This window comes from Mercenaria mercenaria, chromosome 4 (assembly GCF_021730395.1).
Source record: "Mercenaria mercenaria strain notata chromosome 4, MADL_Memer_1, whole genome shotgun sequence".
In the NCBI taxonomy this organism is placed as follows: Eukaryota; Metazoa; Mollusca; class Bivalvia; order Venerida; family Veneridae; genus Mercenaria; species Mercenaria mercenaria.
Window position 1 is genome coordinate 5,092,314 of NC_069364.1, and position 21,956 is coordinate 5,114,269.

The 21,956-nt window shown below is 35.4% G+C and overlaps 1 protein-coding gene across 3 annotated transcripts in view; it reads right to left on the reverse strand.

Moving 5' to 3' along the window:
• Positions 1-21,956, reverse strand: part of LOC123550873 (probable cyclin-dependent serine/threonine-protein kinase DDB_G0292550) — a 39,372-nt gene that overhangs the window by 6,717 nt on the left and 10,699 nt on the right. Inside the window, exons 1-3 of one of the 3 annotated variants that reach the window (XM_045339332.2) lie at positions 16,747-17,513; positions 5,723-5,824; positions 640-792 (exon numbers count right to left, since the gene is read on the reverse strand). In XM_045339332.2, coding sequence (XP_045195267.2) covers positions 640-792; positions 5,723-5,824; positions 16,747-16,762 — 271 coding nt within the window. In that variant the 5' untranslated portion in view covers positions 16,763-17,513. Of the gene's footprint in view, positions 1-639; positions 793-5,722; positions 5,825-12,039; positions 12,522-16,746; positions 17,514-21,956 lie in introns of those variants that run through there. The other 2 variants (XM_045339330.2, XM_045339329.2) reach the window with 2 other exon arrangements.

A 21,956-nucleotide genomic window follows, 5' to 3' on the forward strand; every position in this document is an offset into this window, starting at 1 on the left:
TACAGTGAATGATTCTTTCTCTATGTTAGCTCACACATGGGTCCTACAGTGAATGATTCTATGTTAGCTCACACATGGGTCTTACAGTGAATGATTCTTTCTCTATGTTAGCTCACACATGGGTCTTACAGTGAATGATTCTTTCTCTATGTTAGCTCACACATGGGTCCTACAGTGAATGATTCTATGTTAGCTCACACATGGGTCTTACAGTGAATGATTCTTTCTAAATATTAGCTCGCACATGGGTCTTACAGCGAATGATTCTTTCTCTATGTTAGCTCACACATGGTCTTACAATGAAAGATTTTTATGTTAGCTCACACATGGTTCTTACAGTGAATGATTCTTTCTAAATATTAGCTCAAATATGAAGCTCATCCCTGAAACACACTTTGTGTAGTTGTGATTCTTTCACAGTTGATGATTAACACTGAAAAATTTACTCTTAAGCATAATAAATTATGTAACAAAATCCAATGATGTGTAACACTATGTGTGGCTTATACATAGTGTTCTTTCAGTCTACTGCTTTAGCTTCTTTCATGCTTTTGAAGATATTCACAACTGTTTAAACTTTAAAATTCTGTTTAGTCATAGATATCCTATCAGGAAACATTATCCAAGCAACAGTAATACCTTTTGATCCGCCACCATGCCTGGAGTAGTAGCTTTTATTTGTGTTGTAATGAAGGCTCTCTGCCTTGGGCTGTTTCACACCACCATTTATATTCACATTGCGCTGGATACTCCATACATTGTCTAGCTCAAACTTGGAACCTGTCTGGTTACCTGCAGATACAGCAAATAGCTTGTATATGATTATCTGGGTAAAGCTTTACCAAATACTAAGAGTCCACTTATACAGTAAACACTCTGAAAACAGGACCCAGTGTTCTGTTCAAGTCAAAAGTCCGGTTTTCAGAGGATTTCGCACACATTTCTGAGAGGGTTTATATATGTATTTCTTGTTTATTTCATCGGACCGTATTATGTTCAATGTCTGTATAAGAAAGAATGATTGTATAGCAATTTTTTGAGTAACAAAACACTTGAACATTTCATGAATCTGAAGCTCACTGTAGTATATAAGTTTCTGCAAGTAACTCACATCATTCTGAAGCACTGAGCAGAGGTAGGTGAACAAGAGCTGTCCTTACGACAGCCAATGCTAGACTATTCGAACTGTTGTCCCAGAAGCAGGAAAATTACCCTTAATGTTAAAATGTCCATAGAGTTTCAATTAAGAAATAATAAATCTGTTCCTATATTTTATCAGTTAATAAAATATGGGCAGGAGTTTGGATGCGTAATAATTAAATCACGAGTGCACAGCACGAGTGATTTAATTATTCGCATCCAAACAACTGCCCATGTTTTATTAATTGATAAAATTATTGGAACATATTTATTATTTCGATTCTAACAATGCAAATAATTCGCATTTTACAGTACTACATTTTCAGCGTAATACGTCATTCGGGTCATATGCTGTTACAATTTACCTCCTATGGTTAGAAAGTGTTGCATAGCCAATGGAACGTATATATATTTGTTTATTTTTTATCAGAATTTTGGGAAGTATATATAATTTAGTAATCTAACAGCTCGCAAACTAATTATGAACAGAATCATCAAAATAAGCGAGTTGACCCTGTATTACGAGTGACGAGATTAACTTTTATATGACGTCACATCATTATGACGTCATACTTTATGTCACCGCTGAATCATAATTAAGCTAATTGAATTCGCTCATAGAGATCAGAGCGTGTTTTACGGACCTACACATAGATCAGTATGAGTTTTTATTATATTTATGTTTTTGAAATGCTGTTTTCAATCGTTTGGCCCTGAAATAATTCGTATGTAATGGAACTAAAGTAGAAGCTCTTATGTTACAATCATAGGGGGGTGAAATGTAACAGCCAACCATATTTTATCGTAGATTCATGTATAGGCGATTTCGCTATATGTTTATATAGCAATTGCTGCGGATCGTGTTAGAATCCAGTATCTGCAATAGTTTTGGAGATAGTTACTTGCAAGCAAAACTTTAACCAGGATTTTCTAAGTCCAAAAGGGGGCATAATTTGGCAAAATGCTGGTCAGAGTTATGGGACTTGATGCTATCACCTAGTTATACAACCCCAAAGACACCTGTGAAGTTTCAATTTAATATCTGCATTAGTTTTGGAGACAGTAACTTGCATGCAAAACTTTAACCAGTCCAAAAGGGGGCATAATTTGACCAAAATATATGTCAGAGTTATGGGACTTGACCTAGTGAGGTTGGAAATTGACCTAGAAAAAGAAAAAACAAGACTCAAAGCTATATGCCTTTAAGTTATAGCTGAATGTACTTGCACGCAAAACTTTAACCAGGATTTACTAAGTCCAAAAGGGGGCATAATTTGGCAAAAATGCATGTCAGAGTTATGGGACTTGATGCTATCATCTAGTTTTATAACCCCAAAGACACATGTGAAGTTTCGATTCAATAACTGCATTAGTTTGAAGATAGTAACTTGCATGCAAAACTTTAACCAGGATTTTGTAAGTCCAAAAGGGGGAATAATTTGGTCAAAATACATGTCAGAGTTATTGGACTTGACCCAGTGAGGTTGGTAATTGACCTAGAAAAAGAAAATATAAGTCTCAAAGCTATATGTCTTTAAATGACAGCCATATGTACTTGCATGCAAAACTTTAACCAAGGTGTGACACTGACGCCAACGCCAGGGTGAGTAGAATAGCTAGCTTGACTATTCTTTGAATAGTCAAGCTAAAAATGACTTTGGAAAAGATGTCAAATCATTAAGAACTAGATGTTTCAACTCCTGATATTGTATTGTATACTGGTCTGGCTGTAAGAAATCCCCATTTATAACACTAAATGCTCAACTTCACATTCTGAAGAACAATCCTGCAAGGTTTGATGACTCTAGCTCAAACACGTTTTGAGTTATGCAAAACACAGATTAGGATGGACAAAAGGACAGACAGCTGTGACAGACTGATGTTCACTGAAAGGCAAGCCTAAGTGCCCTAAAAATATATTTATAATTTTGTGTGGGTGGGGGGGATGGGGAGGGGGCAAAAGAATGTATAACTAGAAAATGCTTTTGTAAAAAAGCGCATGTCTCCCCCAATGCAAAGTCCTATAGGCAAGAAGTCAATAGGGGTCAGGAGCGAAAGTCAAAGAGACAATGATGGTTGGCTGCAATAGGGATCATCTACTTGGCATGTCCAGTCATCCCGCTAAATTTCAACACTCTTGGCCTAGTGGTTCTCAAGTCACTGTTCAGGCTCCTGTGACCTTGACCTTTGATCAAGTGACCTCAAAATAAAGAGGGGTCATCTACTCTGCATGTCCAATCATCCTATTAAGTTTCAACATTGTAGGTCAAGTGGTTCTCAAGTTATTTCCAAACAAGAGTGCAAGAATGTCACAATATACGCCCGTCACAGCAAATTTCTTTACTCTAGCACCTGTATTTGCAAATGGAATTTTAATTTTGTGGTTGTTTAGTAATAACTAAGTGTTTTGTTTTTCTAAGTCCACAAAAAAACTCCTTACCAGGTGGTCTTGGTTTTTCCCTACGGTCAATTATAAAAAAGTTACAATATAAGTTATTTATAGTAACAACTAAGGGAAGTTAATCTTAAAAAAAAAAAAAAAAAAAAAAAAAAAAATAAAAAAAAAAATTGTAAGTCCTCACAAAAATCTTTACCAGGTAGAGACTGGTCAAAATACACCTCAAAATTGGATGTAGCATGCATGTTGTACTACAGAAAAGTGGTCTCGATTTTTCCCTACGACTAGTAATGAAAAAGTTACAATATAAGCTATTTATAGTAACAACAAAGGGAAGTAATTCGAAAGAAGGGAACTGCGCATGACACTTCGTCTCATGATGGTGTATAATTGTGTCAAGTTACATCAAAATCCCTCCATGCATGAAGAAGAAATGCTTCGGACAAAGTCATTCTTGTATCTGACCTTTGGCCTCTAAGTGTGACCTTGACCTTAGACCTAGGGACCTGGTTCTTGCGCATGACACTACGTCTCGTGGTGGTGAACATTTGTGCCAAGTTATATCAAAATCCCTCTATGCATGAAGAAGAAATGCTCCGGACAAGGTTTTCATTCTTGTATCCTTTGACCTCTAAGTGTGACCTTGACCTTAGACCTAGGGACCTGGTTCTTGCGCATGACACTCCGCCTCATGGTGGTGAACATTTGTGCCAAGTTATATCAAAATCCCTCTATGCATGAAGAAGAAATGCTCCGGACAAAGTTTTCATTCTTGTATCCTTTGACCTCTAAGTGTGACCTTGACCTTAGACCTAGGGACCTGGTTCTTGCGCATGACACTCCGTCTCATGATGATGAACAATTGTGCCAACTTTCATCAAAATCCCTCTATGCATGAAGAAGATATGGTCCGGACAAAGTCATTCTTGAATTTGACCTTTGACCTCTAAGTGTGACCTTGACCTTAGACCTAGGGACCTGGTTCTTGCGCATGACACTCCGTCTCATGATGGTGAACAACTGTGCCAAGTTTCATCAAAATCCCTTCATGCATGTAGAAGATATGCTCCGGACAAGGTCTGTGGACGCCGCCCGCCCGAACGCCCGCCCGCCCGCCCGCCAGGGGCGTTCCCATAATACGTCCCGTTTTTCAAACGGGCGTATAAAAAATGATTTTACATGAACAGGCCACTGTGACCTTGACCTTTAATAGACTGACCCCAAAATCAATAGGGGTCATCTACTCTGCATGTTCAACCATCCTATGAAGTTTCAACATTCTGGGTAAAGTGGTTCTCAAGTTATTGATCGGAACTGGTTATCAATGTTCAGGCCCCTGTGACCTTGACCTTTAACGGAGTGACCCCAAAAACAATAGGGGTCATTTACTCTGCATGAACAATCATCCTATGAAGTTTCAACATTCTAGGTCGAGAGGTTCTCAAGTTATTGACTGGAAATGGTTTTCCATGTTCAGGCCCCTGTGGCCTTGACCTTTAACAGAGTGACCCTAAAATCGTTAGGGGTCATCTACTCTGCATGACCAATCATCCTATGAAGTTTCATCATTCCGGGTCAAGTGGTTCTCAAGTTACTGACCGGAAATGGTTTTTTAATGTTCAGGCCCCTGTGACCTTGACCTTTCACAGAGTGACCCCAAAATCGTTAGGGGTCATCTACTCTGCATGACCAATCATCCTATTAAGTTTCAACATTCAGGGTCAAGTGGTTCTCAAGTTACTGACCGGAAATGGTTTTCAATGTTCAGGCCCCTGTGACCTTGACCTTTGACGGAGTGACCCCAAAAACAATAGGGGTCATTCTACTCCAGCAGCCCTACAACCCTAAGAAGTTTGAAGGTTCTAGGTCAAATGGTTCTCCAGTTATTGCTCGGAAATGAAGTGTGACGTACGGACGGACGGACAGACGGACGGACGACCGGACGGACGGACGGACGGACGGACAGGGCAAAAACAATATGTCTCCTGGGGGAGACATAATTAATTGTTTAACCATAGTGCACTTTTGTAACAAAATATTGCATACATACTAATTGACCGAATCATTCAGCTAATTATAAAATTGTCGAATTTGAGTACATGCAGTTAAATAAGTTTACTCCAGTTTAAACCTTCAAAACTTTTCCTCACAATGTGATATCAACATTTTAGATTACAGGCTAACCTGTGCTACTTTGTTTCTTTGCATTAAAGTTCCATGGCAGGTCATCATCATCATCGTCATTTCCTTTCTTCGGTCCTGTGTACAGAAATTTTTTAGCGCCCCCTGAAATTATACAGTTAAACATATATGACACTAATGAAATCATGAAATATGTCTATTTTCTATGTAGGTTTTAGTAGACATTTAATATCAGTTTAAGTTATCCACTCTTCATTTTTCCTCAGTTTTTCCTTATATAAAAACTTTTTTTATCAAATATTGTGTGAAGATAACGGTATTCAAAATTTTCACTCAATGTGAACAAGTAACTTGAAAGCAATATCACTTCATCAGATGCTAACAAAGCGAAACTGAATCATGTAGAGATAGTACCTAAGTTTTTCAAATCATAGGTTTGAAGTTAAAAAGCTTTGAAATGAAGACAAATGTCCATATATTTCTCAAAAACAGAAATATAGACAATATTTTAACCACAAATGCGGAGTTATGAGCATTTAATATTTTCATGATAACGAAAATTTTGTGATCAAGGACATGTAACTCTTCTTGAACATGGAGAGCATAAACATCAAAGGGACATAATATAGTCAATATTTTCTAATTGGGTGCATTTGATTTAACATTCAACTTTGATCTGGATTGCTAAATACTGATCCATGATACTGTGTGCTAAAAATTTAGAACATCTGGAACAGTCTATTAACAGAAAAACTATGCTTTAGCAGAATCTAAATAGTTAAGCTCTAACTGGGACTCGAACCCAGGACCTCTCACACCTAAGGCAGACACTCTACCACTTCCCTATAACAGCAGTAGCTAATAGCTATGCAGTTTAATTGCTGGATTACATTGCGTGAACTGGAACAATAATCGGTGAACTCCGGATTATCGGCGTATTCGCTTTGTTACCTAACGGCATTTTTTGTGTAAAGAAAAAATATAATCTAATGCTGCCAACGTCATAATTGGTCAAATCTGCCCAAATTTCTCTGACGTGTTGTTCAGAGTATGAACTTACTAACTGGCAGTACCAGTGAAATATTACTTACACTGAATATTTTATATTTGCCCCTTTTGCAGCTGCCGAACGGCAAAGACGATAAGATTTGTCCAAATATAAGTAATTATTTTACTAGTTTTGAGAGAATTTCAATTAATGGGAAATTACAGTTACGAACTAAATACCTATCTGCAGCACATGGAGTCATTAGCATTCACTGTCAATCAGTATCATGACTAAGATCGACTGTCATTCATTCATTTCAAAGTTTCATAGACAGAGTCCGTTGTTTACATTTTTATCGTAACCGGTGCACTTGTAAAAATCACTTTAGTTTGAAAAATCAAAGTATGCGAAGAGCTATGGTACGGTCTCTACTGAATGGTCAGAGGAAAATTTGTTTTGGGTTTAATGCAATTTTTCAACAGTATGTCAGTCATTTAACGGCAGGCAGTAAACCTAACCAGTGTTCCTGGATTCTGTAACAGTACAAACTTGTTCTCTACAAGTAACTGCCAACTTCCCCACATGAATTAGAGGTGGAGAATGAATGATTTCAGACATGGAGAACCTACATCCCACCTGGAGACTTCACTCCCAACCCTGCGATGCACAGATCTGCGCTCTCCCTATTGAGCTAAGCAGGCAGGTACCTGGTCATCAATTTAACATCTACAAGAAATAACACTGCCTTTAAGTTCCTTGTTAGTAATAACAAAATGCATAAATATATAGCTTTTATGTAGCAAAGAAACCTTTTACTAGTCTTCAAATTTCCTTTAGATATGTCAAGGAACAGTCCAGAAAATGGATCACTGAAGCATATCAGTAAATTAATTACATTGCATGTTCTATTCTGAATAAAAAAATCAATGATACAGTCTGGATGTCTGCTACAGTAAAATAAGTCATGTTACAAGGGCACCGCCTATGGGTGCCATCGCTCGTCTGCAAGTGCTGGACAGTTATAATGTAAGAAAATGAGTAACAGTTCAGAATTTCTAAGCACAAATAGGGCCATAATTCTTACAAAATCCAGGTTAGAGTTATGGATCTTAGCCTGCATAGTCATCTAATGATGATAAATTAGTGTGCAAAGTTTCAAAGCTGTAGCTCTTACAGTTTTTGAGAAAAGGTGGACCTAAACAAATATTTTAACTAAGAAACTCAAATTTTCTAAGTACAAAAAGGGCCATAATTCTGACAAATGCATAGAAGAGTTATGGGTCTTGGCCTACACAGTCAACTATTTAAAATCAGATGAGCTAAAAACAGAAGCAATCTTCCTTGCTTTAAAGACCTGCTCCAGTCCTACCTTTTAACCTTAAATTGTCACTGAAAAAGCATGAAAATCCTGACTATGAACAGTGACAATAGAGTCTATTTTATATAAAATACCTGTGGTTTTGCGTGCTAAAATGTGGCGCGTGGCCGTTAACTGTTACCTATTGTAATCATGGGTTGCATACACACAATAGAATTTGAATAGCCGTGGAGCAGGGCTTTAAGGTATAGTCATGTTTATTTGTTTGGTAAGTGTTCAACACCATTTATCATCACCATTATGAATACTAGTTAGTTAGCCCTAACACAATTCCTTGATTCAGAACTTTGTTTGTTTTGGGTTTAACGCTGTTTTTCAACAGTATTGCAGTTATTTAATGGTGGGCAGTTAACCTAACCAGTGTTCCTGGATTTTGTACCAGTACAAACCTGTCCTCCGCAAATAACTGCCAACTTCCCCACATGAATCAGAGGTGGAGGACGAATGATTTCAGACACAATGTCCTTTATCAAATCATCACGGAGAACATACTGAGGATCAAACTCACAACCCCGCAATCTGTAGATCGGCGCTCTTCCTATTGAGCTAAGTCTTGAGCGGTCTTGATTCAGAACTAAATCAGTTCTCTTTAGGCTGCTGATATTTCTCCACAAAATGGGAGGTGCAGTAGGAATGACTTCTGACATATTTCTATTGCATGGTCAAGGGGAACGCTACTCTCCCCTGCCACTCTCAACTCATCTCTCACCCACATATACCACAGGTTCAAACTCACTACCTCTGTACTGGTAGTCTTTTGTTCTACCCACTGAAACAACAAGAATAGGGTATCTATTGAAAACTGACCCAAATAATGTAAGTCTTGTTGCCTTATTTAAACAACAGTACCAAGACATATAAGGCACTGTTTGCATCAAGTTCAAAACCAAACTCAGACTTGAAAATAAGTTTTAAAATCATGTCTCAAATATAGGTATCAAAGTAATCAAATAAACTGGCACAGGTATCTTAAAGAAATGTGAGAAAATCACAAGTAAGGGACTTAAATAAATAGTTTGTACAAAATTAAAATGAATATTAATACAAGTATACACAATTGTTTGTACCCAAGTCACCCCCAGTGCATTCTACACAAATAAAAGATTTTAAGTGTACAATGATCAAAATGTATTATCAAGGTATATATCCTTAAGTGTGTACAAACTGATTTATCATGATACTTTAAACCACTTAAAATGTTCTCAATATTGAAGATTTATTTCTTCATATGAAATATGGCTGCTTACAGTTCACTAAGTCAAAAGTGATCTGCCCGAAAAGCCACACAACGTGTCCATAAAACTGCAAGTTAAGTTAAATTTCATGTATTGTACAACAAGATTTTTCATACATTTCATGTTACGATTTTGACAGCTAGAGATTAAAATGGTCACTGACAGTTCACCAAGTCAAAAGTGATAAGTCCTTCTACTGCCTTGCACCATATCTGTTCAAGGATATGCTAGTTACATGTCCTTGTTTTGTTGGGTTTATTACGTTTTTTTTAATTTCCCAGGCCTTTTTCAAGGGGTGAATAAGGACTTCAGTACTATTACTCAACAACTGACTGTAAAACAAAGATATTACGTAACATAATTATGTGGGCGTTGGATTAATGTATTTTACAACATTCCAAGCTTAAGATTTTGCTAGGATTTCCTCTTTGGTCTACTTCTTTCAAGTGTCGAATATGAACATGCTAGAGATGATAATATGGTAACAAAACACAGCATTAACGAAACCAAAAGAAAAGCACTGACATAAACCAATAATGAATTCCATCAATATTTCACGCACAAATGAAGAAATATCAACTATAATAGAAAGAAGCTTCTCTCTGATCAAAGAAGGTACTAAAACATGTATCTTCAAAGCAATTAAGTGATAAGTAGATGAAACTCTTTCAGTATTTCGTCAAAGCACAATTCCATTTATAGAAGGTTTCAAAGACAATACTTTCAGTTTCATAAAAATAAAAACCTTTTAGATTTTTAAGCTATACAATGTATTATGTTCCCGATAATAATAAGAAACTAAGAAATTCAAAAAGCCATACCCGCTTTATGGAAATGCATAAATCATACATGTATGCCTCATGGAAAAGATAAGCAGTACAATTTTAATGGAAAAAGAAAAGTTCTTCACTACCAAAAAGCCAAAATCCCTTCACTCTTCAAGAAAAACAAAAAAGTCATTCACTCTTCATAGATAACCAAAGAGCCCTTCACTCTTGATGGAAAGCCAAAAAGCTCTGTATCTTGATGGAGAGACAAAAAGCCAGTTACTCTTGGTAGGAAAATTTAGGTAAAGCCCTTCAATCCTGACCAAATAGCTTTTCACATTTTACAGAATACAGTGAAGCCATTCACTTCTGATGGAAATTCTTTCTTATGGAATATCAAAAAGTCTATCACTTTTGATGGAAAACAGTAAAACCACAAACACTTCATGCCCTTCGTTCTTTAAAAGCCAAAAAAACCCTTCATTCTTGACAGAAACCAAAAACCCTACACTCCTTATGGAACGCCAGACTGCTCTACAATTCATTTGGACAACAGTTAAGCTATAAACACAGCATGGTTAACCAAAAAGCCCATAGTTCTTTTTAGAAAACCAAAAAGCTCTGCTCTTATGTTGAAAACAGTTAAGCCATTCACTGCTGACAGAAAAGTACTCTATATAGGAAACCAGAAACCCTTCAAAGTAAAAGCTCTACACTCCTAAAGAAAAACCAAAATGTCCTTCACTTCTGATAAAAACCAGTAAAGCCGTAAAAATTTCATGAAAAACTAATATGCTCTTCACTCTTAAGGTTTCGATGGAGGCCTTGAGAAACAAAAATCAAACAACACCAAATCATAGAAAGAAAGAGTTGTTTGACATGAAAATTGAACAGCATGTAAAACATGTATATTACTTTACGAAACAAGTGTCAGTTTACTGATATAAACATTGAATTCCGGAAAAGGGCTGCCTAAAGGGGCTCCACTTCCGGACAGTTAAACGCCTTTAAAAACTCACCATTTTCAAAGAACAGTTACACATGTTCGTTTTGATGCATTTGCAATAGCGTGCGAGTGGTGAAATTTCGCATAACAAGGTGGAACACAGTTTTCAGCAATTGTTTATCTTTATTTCTTTACAAATGGCATTCATTTTCAAAGGGAAACAACTGTTCCCGATTATTTTAAGTACAAATGGCATTCATTTTCAAAGGGAAACAACTTTTTCCGATAATTTTAAGTAATCTTTGAGAAAAAGTTGTCTCCCTTTGAAAATGAATGCCATTTGTAAAGAAAAAAAGATAAACAATTGCTGAAAACTATGTTCCACCTTGTTACGTGAAATTTCACCACTCGCACGCTATTGCAAATGCATCAAAACAAACATGTGTAACAGTTCTTTGAAAATGGTGAGTTTTTAAAGGCGTTTAACTGTCCGGAAGTGGAGCCCCTTTAGGCAGCCCTTTTCCGGAATTCAATGTTTATATCAGTATACTGACACTTGTTTCGTAAAGTAATATACATGTTTTACATGCTGTTCAATTTTCATGTCAAACAACTCTTTCTTTCTATGATTTGGTGTTGTTTGATTTTTGTTTCTCAAGGCCTCCATCGAAACCTTAACAGAACACAAAAAGGCCTTCATTCTTGTTGGCTTTCATTTGGTTTTCAATCAAAAAGTTTGTATGCCAAGAACCAACATTCTCACACATAGTTTGTCAGAATTATCTTAAGAAAATTCTATTAGAATTTCTTGGGGGTTTTTTGGCAGTTTTTTTTGTTCTCTTTTTTTGTTTAGGTCCACTTTTCGCGAATATGGTAAAAGCTAAGCTTCAAAAGTGTTCATTTTGATTGATAATTCTTACATATCAAAATTAACACTTTGAAATGAAATATTAAAGTATAAAAATTATCAAACTTAACAACGCAGTACATAATATTATTTAATAAAGCACATGGACAGAAAGTGACCTAGTGATATATTTCTTACCCATCTTTATCCTCCGACTTTGATAATTTTCTGACATAAGAGGAAACACACATTTACATCCTATTTCCTTCTACACTCCTATCCTTTACAACACAGTCCGATAGAAATTGTCAATTTACATAGACGTTAAACCAAAAACTTCTGTGACTAAGTGCTTAACATGCTTCTGTACTGTAACAAAATCAAACGAACTGTATCTTCTCTTCTTTCTACAGTCTATAATCTGTCACTTCTATCTTACAATCTCTTAAAATTATGTGTAATTAAATAAGTATTTTTAACACTTGATTCTATTATTTTTCACAAAGAATCATCCACGAAATCAACTAAACAATGGTACAATGTGTTTCACAGCCATTTGAGACCGAAATACGATACACAAGTTGAAATCTTAGTCAATATGTAACAAACAATACCTATTTAATCACTGATTTAAATTTTCAAAACCAAAGACTGGTACATTTGTAAGCCAGAGTTATGATTTGGTGTGACGAAGTTTAAGGGTCACCCAATTCCAAATCAGATTATAAACTTAAGCCTTGGAAATAACAATATATACAAAGTTGGAGCCAGGTATGTTTACCTGACTAAAGATTAATTCTTTGATTATAAAATAATTAATAAAATCCAAAACGTAAATTTAGATATTACGTCAACTAAGATTCTTTTGAAAAGAATATTAATATCATGATTTTTGTTTTCATATTTTACAGCTCAAAATTAATTAATTTTTAATTATCTCACTTTGAATCTCAAATACCCAGAGAATATTGAAATTTTTCATTTAATTAGAATATTAATTAATTTTTTTTTCAAAGAATCAATGAAATAATTAAATCATATAATTATCTACTGGGTCAAATAGGATGATCAATTCACACCTAAAAATGATTAAACTAAACTGATAAAGTGATCGCTGGGCTTTAATAACAAGACATGATATTGACAACCGTGGATCAATTATTGCTTTATATGGCTTATCTCTAAATCATAATGAATGATTTACTATTGAGCACTTACTTGTTGATGTTTTCTTACTGTTTGCGTTGTTACTAGATATTTAAGGAGTTCAGAATTCCGAATCAATGAAAACCTTGTTTTAAAGCACAGATAAAAATACATTTTGAAATACAGAGACATTTAAACTTCTCATACGATCATAATGATAGTGTCATGTCAAAATGTCTCTATTTAAAGCAGTTAAGTAAATACGTTTGAATTTTGTATATTTTTGTGTGGCAAGCAGTACAAAGTACAAAAGACTGGATCAACAGTGTCAAGAATGTGTTACATATTGCATTTTAATGCACTTTAGTACTGAACATGTTGAAATAGCCTATGTCAGGCATACAAAATGTTAAACAAAATTTTCTACATGTTAATAAGCAGGTAATTGGCTCAAAGAGGTCATCTGATGATGCTACAGAATACTGTGGGGTTTCAGAGGTTGCAGAGAATCCAGCATACATGGAAAGATGATTCATTTAATAAATTAGAAAACAAAGAGGGCCATGAAGGCCCTGTATTGCTCACCTGACCTAAAGATCATCAAGATTAACATTCTGACCAAGTTTCATTAAGATATGGTCATAAATGTGGCCTCTAGAGTGTTAACTAGCTTTTCCTTTGATTTGACCTGGTGACCTAGTTCTTTACCCCACATGACCCAGATTCGAACTTGACCCTAAGATTACCAAGGTTAACATTCTGACCAAGTTTCATGAAGATACAGTCATTAATGTGGCCTCCAGAGTGTTAACAAACTTTTCCTTTGATTTGACCTGGTGACCTAGTTTTTGACCCTACCTGACCAGATTTAAACTTGACCTAAAGATCATCAAAATTAACATTCTGACTAAGTTTCATGAAAATAAAGTCATAAATGTGGCCTCTAGAGTGTTAACAAGCTTTTCCTTTGATTTGACCAAGTAACCTAGTTTTTGACCCCACCTGACCCAGATTTGAACCTGATTTAAAAATTATCAAGATTAACATTCTGACCAAGTTTCATTAAGATACGGTCATAAATGTGACCTCTAGAGTGTTAACTAGCTTTTTCTTTGATTTGACCTGGTGACCTTGTTTTTGACCCTACATGACCCGGATTCAAACTGTACCTAAAGGTCATCAAGATTAACATTCTGACCAAGTTTCATGAAGATACAGTCATAAATATGGCCTCTACAGTGTTAACAAGCTTTTCCTTTGATTTGACCTGGTGACCTAGTTTTTGATCCCAGATGACCCAATATCGAACTCGTCCAAGATTTTATTGAGGGTAACATTCTAACCAAGTTTCATTAAGACTGGGCCAAAACTATGACCTCTAGAGTGTTAACAAGCTTTTCATTTGGTTTGACCTGGTGACCTAGTTTTTGAACCCAGATGACCCAATATCAAATTTTTCCAAAATTTTATTGAGGGTAACATTCTGACCAAGTTTCATTAAGATTGGGCCAAAATTGTGACCTCTAGAGTGTTAACAAGCTTTTCCTTTGATTTGACTTGGTGATCTAGTTTTTGACCCTAGATGACCCAATATCGAACTCTTCCAAGATTTTATTGAGGGTAACATTCTGACCAAGTTTCATTAAGATTGGGCCAAAATTGTGACCTCTAGAGTGTTAACAGTCAAATTGTTGACGACAGACGGACAGACGACGACTGACGACGGACACAGGGCGATCACAAAAGCTCACCTTGAGCACTTTGTGCTCAGGTGAGCTAAAAATAAGAGTATAATTTTGCCAAATGATAGTCAAAGCAATGAGTTTTCATTTACCATGTAAATGATGATGAAAACTTATGTAGCATTTTCAAAAAATATTTTTAGTAGTTCCTTAGATATCTATTAATAGAGATACGTAACACGACTTACACTAGCTGAAACTGTAATAAATCATAATATTTTGGAATTTTACTGTGACATTTTTCACGTTTTTGTCAAAGAACTATTACCTTTTAAAGTTTATCTGCATCATTTTGGGGTAGCTCCTCTACAAAAGGTATGTTTTCCCCTATTTTTGAACATAATTCCCCCCACAAAAAAACAACATTTTTTTCGGTACATATTCCAACCCAGGCTCTTAGTAGAGCTTCATAACTATATAAACACTACCATTCAAAACACAAAACATTGTTCTTTAGGTCACTTTCTTAAGTGTACCAGTAACAATTTTATGAAAAATATTGTTTTCATTGCAATGCAATTTTTCTTCTACTTTAGTCATTCGTTAGTGGCTACAACACAATATTCCCCTCCTAGCAGGCCCCCAAAACTGAATAAAAACAAGGTACCAGGTATATTTTTCATTTTTAAGTTTTTCCAGCTTGATGTTAGCAAAACCAAGAAAAGATGTCCTCTTGAAAGAGCATTTATATAAGTCCTTGGCATATACTCTGAAACAAATACGAAGTAATTCAAATGTTCAAGGAAGTTTTTCAAGAACTTAAACTGGAACTACGTACCAAGAGCTGTCTGATGACAGTGCGCTCAACTATATAAAGCCCTTTCATCTAATACCAGCTTACATAATTAAAGAATTACCAAAATTTTCAAAGTAGAAAAAGGGTCATAATTTTGCTAAAATGTAAGCCAGAGTTATGAAACTTGCCAAGTGATGTCTTCCTATGATGCTAAAAATGCACAGAAAATCTGAAAACATTTGGTCATGTAATTTCTGAGAAACATGCTTACATGCAAAACTGTCACAAAATTTCTATGTTAAATTTAACAAAATAAAAGCTAGAGATAGTTAGGTAACTTGCAACATGAGGTCATATTTCATGATGCCACAGACATGTGTGAAGTTTGAAAGCATTTGGCCTAATAGTTTCTGAGAAACCTGCTTACATGCAAAACTATAATCGGATATTCTAAGTTAAAAAGGGGAATAATTTTTTAAAAAATAAAGATAGAGTTATGTAACTTGTACTAGGAGGTCACCTTATAATGCCACATGATGCCAAAGACATGTATGAAGTTTGAAAGCATTTGGCCTAGCAGTTTCTAAGAAACCTGCTTACAATGTCATGCAAAACTTTAACCTTCCGTGACACGGATGCCGACACCGAAGAACACGAAAGGGCGATAAAATTTGAAAATTTTCAAATAGTCCATCTAAAAAAGAGGCATAGTTCATACAATATTGGTGACAATGTTACGGCCCTTGCCACATGTTACGTAGTTGACCAAGAGGAACAAATGTTTCAAGGCTGATGCAAAATGACCAAGTTATTTTTAAGTTAAACTGAAAGTGCATCAGATCACACAAAAATCTCGCTTAGTGGATATGCTCTCATTATAAGCTGAAAACAGCCACAATAACAGTACGCTTTATTACACGACTTCATATATAAATAGCCTGTGTCTACAGTTTGTTCTATATATAAACTGGTCTAATATTCAACACCATGTTTTGCTCATGTTGTATAATAAAACAGTTACTGAACGGCCCTGTACCATGGGCCAATAAGTTTCAACTATTGACCGGCAAGCCGTTCAGTAAGTGTTTTATATTTGTTTACTCCCTTATAAATTCACAAGTGCTGTCTTTAGATAAGAAAAATATCATGTTTGATTGAAAATCGCTAGTGTTGGTAGGAATTTTTTGTTTCAGTTAGACCAAATTAAATTTTGCCCCCACTAACAGCTGTTTTGATGTCTTAAAAAAAGAAATGATACTTTTACATTTCAAAAAGTCTTACCTGGCTGGGAAGTCATTGTTTAAGTCCTTTATATAATTCTCACGTTATATAGCTCCGTTTATCCCAGAAATTTAATATTTTATCCTTTCACCTAAGAATCCTGAAAAGGCTCTGATTCCACTAAGACAGCTATGACATTTATATTGTCTAGAATTCTTTGACTTCTTGTTGAAAACACAAGTTCAAATAAATTCATTTATTATTAATATCCCTCACTGACAATAAACATGCCAAGACTTAACCCCAATCTATTTTCCTGTACAAAGGCAAACTTTCTATTTGAGTATTGAATATTTTCATTATTTATTTACAAGGCAGCTTTTGGAAATTGTTTACATTAACACTGTCAATGAAATTACAAAGGGATTTGGTAAAACTTATCAAATATATTGCCTGAATCTTATTTCAATTATAATATGTTGTTTTATATATCCAAAATCCTATAACGAACTACTAAAGTATGATAATTTATTTCATCTTAAAATTAAAATTCAGTGTCAAACCATGTAAATTCTAATATTTTAACCATATAACAAACTACCATTCCGATAAAATATATTCGCAAATAAAAAAGAAGAAGAGAAAAACTGTTCAAATACATCTACAGTTTTTCTTAAAATGCATGAATACTCATGTTTAAAAGTTTAAACACAAAGATGTTTAAGATTGTTTAACACTTTAAAACCATTAGACTGCCAAAGCAGAGAGAAATTTATGTCCAAATTTGCGCCATATATTACAATTTTAAACTTCACTACCGATATTGGACAAAAACATACTTTCGCAAAATGTAATAAAATATTTTATGGCACACATTTACATAAAAGAACGTAAACTTAAATATAATCGCTACAAAAATTCATTTCAAACTTTAAAAGGATTCCAATGTTGTCCCAACATAATAAGAATGTTCTTTAAATGAAGCAATTAGATAAGATTTTTCTGTTCAAAACTTATACAAAAGTCCTCATTATCTCTCTTATCTACAATATTATCAACTGTGTGTTAAAATCTGCTGTCCTTTATAACAATCTATCTAAGTTAACATGTACTTAGTGTCAAATTGGATTTTCACAAATATTTAACAATTTTAATTATTCTGTTTTTTATAATTTAGGTTTGTTTGTTTTTTAAATCAGTTTAACATCATTTACACAGTATTTCAGTTAAATGTATACAGCTGCCAATTAACCTAGCCAATGTTCATATTATCTCAGCAGTAACTGACAACTTCCTCGCATTAATTACTGGTGGAGACAGAACAAGAGCTTTCTGTTGACAGTGCACTGAACTATTCGAAGCATTGATGTAAGTATGGGGTCAAAATATTACCAGAGATTTTCAGACAAAAAAAGAAAAACAGACAATACAAACAATGTACCTGCATTTGTGGATTTGGATATGTCTTGCACTCTATCGCCATGATAGTTAGTAAGTGTTCAAAGTTTCAAAGCCATATTTCAAACAGTTTAGACAAAATAAAGAATGGAATACAAAAATTAACTAATTTCTATGTCAAAAAAGGCCATAACTGAGCTAAAGTCCTTGTCCTAGTTATGTATAGTCTTGCCTACATATGTAGACTATGATGGTAAACAAGTGGTCAAAGTTTCAAAGTTATATGACAAACAGATTAGGCAAAATATGGACTGGTATGAAAAAACTTATCTGATTTCCAAGTCCAAAAAGGGCCATAATTCAGCCAAAATAGTTGACAGAGTTATGAACTCTTGCCTACATATGGAAATCATGACGATAAACAGGTTTTTAAAGTTTCAAAGCCACATTTCAAATAGTTTCAACAAAACCTGAACCAATTTCTAAGTCCAAAATGGGCCATTATTCAGCCAAAATACTTGACAGAGTTATGTTTTCTTGCCTACAGATTGAAATACTGATGATAAGCAAATGTTCAAAGTTTCAAAGCCACATGTCAAATTGTTTTGACAAAACATGGACTTGTATGAAAATTGAACCAATTTCCAAGTCCAAAAAGGGACATAATTCAACCAAAATACTTGACAGAGTTATCTACTCTTGCCTACAGATTGAAATCATGATGATAAACATACGTTCAAAGTTTCAAACCCACATGTCAAATAGTTTTGACAAAACATGGACATGTACAAAAATTATACCATTTCCAAGTCCAAAAAGGGCCATAATTCAGGCAAAATAGTTGACAGAGTTATGTACTCTTGCCTAAAGATAGAAACTGTTACGGTATAATAAACAAGTGATAAAAGTTTCAAAGCCATATGTCATACACTTTACATAAAATGTGAACTGGTACGAAAAATTTAACCGAGAATTCTAAGTTAAAAGGGGCAATAATTCTGCCAAAATCCTTGATGGAGTTATGTACTCTTGCCTATAACTGGACATGGTGATGGTAAACAGGTGTTGAAAGTTCAAAGCTTTATCTCAAAAGAATTTGTCAAAATGTGGACTTGTACAAAAAACTTAACCAAGGTGTGACGCCGACACTGCCGCCGACGCCGTTCTTCGAATAGTCGAGATAAAAAGTGCAGATATACTGTCTACTGTTATCATTAACTTTGCTGGTGGAGATGAGGATAGGGATCAAACTCCTGGCATTTAGACTGGTAATGTTGTACTCTCATTAATGAACCAACCAGGCTCTAATGTAATAAACCCATTTTTGGATAACCAGTCCCGTAACTCCAGCATCTAACTGGCGGTTTTGGGTCACATTTTTGAAATTGATCAAAGACATAGCATTCTCAAACTGGTTTAGAACCTTTCATTCTGGCCATCTGTAAAAATAAATCTGGTATTTTTAAATAATGCAAAATCACAATGTCACACAATTAATCACTGGAGAGCTCTCATGTACCCAAACATCTGTACAATTGTGGACATCTGACTCGCATACCCAATCATCTGTACAAAAGTAGACATCTCTCATGTACCCAAACATCTGTACAAATGTGGACATCTCTCACATACCCAATCATCTGTACAAATGTGGACATCTCTCACATACCCAATCATCTGTACAAATGTAGACATCTCTCATGTACCCAAACATCTGTACAAATGTGGACATCTCTCACGTACCCAATCATCTGTACAAATGTGGACATCTCTCACGTACCCAATCATCTGTACAAATGTGGACATCTCTCACGTACCCAATCATCTGTACAAATGTGGACATCTCTCACGTACCCAATCATCTGTACAAATGTGGACATCTCTCACGTACCCAATCATCTGTACAAATGTGGACATCTCTCACGTACCCAATCATCTGTACAAATGTGGACATCTCTCAGTACCCAATCATCTGTACAAATGTGGACATCTCTCAGTACCCAATCATCTGTACAAATGTGGACATCTCTCACGTACCAATCATTTGTACAAATGTGGACATCTCTCGTACCTAAATTGTACATTGGACTCTCTCACGTACCCAATCATCTGTACAAATGTGGACATCTCTCACGTACCTAAACATCTGTACAATGTGGACATCTCTCATGTACCCAATCATCTGTACAAATGTGGACATCTCTCATGTACCCAAACATCTGTACAAAAGTGGACATCTCATGTACCCAAACATCTGTACAAAAGTGGACATCTCTCATGTACCCAATCATCTGTACAAATGTGGACATCTCTCATGTACCCAATCATCTGTACAAATGTGGACATCTCTCATGTACCCAATCATCTGTACAAATGTGGACATCTCTCATGTACCCAAACATCTGTACAAAAGTGGACATCTCTCATCTGTACAAAAGTGGACATCTCTCATGTACCCAATCATCTGTACAAATGTGGACATCTCTCATGTACCCAAACATCTGTACAAATGTGGACATCTCTCATGTACCCAAACATCTGTACAAAAGTAGACATCTCTCATCTGTACAAAAGTGGACATCTCTCATGTACCCAATCATCTGTACAAATGTGGACATCTCTCATGTACCCAATCATCTGTACAAAAGTGGACATCTCTCATCTGTACAAAAGTGGACATCTCTCATGTACCCAATCATCTGTACAAAAGTGGACATCTCTCGTGTACTCAATCATCTGTACTAAAGTGGACATCTCTCATGTACCCAATCATCTGTACAAAAGTGGACATCTCTCATGTACCCAAACATCTGTACAAAAGTGGACATCTCTCATGTACCCAATCATCTGTACAAAAGTGGACATCTCTCATGTACCCAAACATCTGTACAAAAGTGGACATCTCTCATGTACCCAATCATCTGTACAAAAGTATTTATTTATTTATTCGGGTTTTACGGCGCACCAACACAGTATAGGATATATGGCACCAAACAGATCTACAAATTTTGATTCCACATCTTATTAACATCGAAATAAAAACATGAGGTATGGAATCAAAATTTGCAAACCTGCTGGAATCACAGAGTTACAGCAAAACCAAGTGTTAAGACCCTATTAGTCGCCTCTTATGATCATGCAAGGGTAAGGCAGTGGTTCCAATTCTTTTCATACACAGATCATCCCAGAACCACATGGGGCCTGTACAAAAGTGGACATCTCTCATGTACCCAAACATCTGTACAAAAGTGGACATCTCTCACGCACCCAATCATCTGTACAAAGGTGGACATCTCTCATGTATCCAAACATCTGTACAAAGGTGTAGAAAAGTACACTCGGAAACTTGAAAGCAGGCATGCAGTTTAAAAGGAGATTTTTAAGGATTTCTTTAGAGCCATATAACCCCGCCTCCATGGCACAATTATGAGGAATGAAGATTGTTTGTACAATTTAGGAAAAGGGTCACCAAAACACAAAAGAAAATTTCTGTCAAGTTACTTTGAGATTCTGCCAACAGTTTCTGGCAACATTCAAATAATTATATAAAATTTGAAAAACCTTGGTCACCCAAGGAAAATCTGTGTTATTATTTCTCAGTATCTGGTCAGTAATTTCTGATAAGCAGATTTCTAAAGTTTCAAAAATATATATCATATATGGAAAAGAGACATGCCCTCTAGCGACCTTGTTTTTTTTATGAATCTGAATAATTTGAATACCATTTCCTGGGTAATGAAAGGAACATTTCCATGAAAATATTTTTAAATCAGACCAGCACTTTCTTAAGAACTTTAAAAGTTGCTTTACATACAGTGAAAACTGGTATACCGTCCTCAAGCAGCCATGATTTTTCCCCCAACAAATCTGAC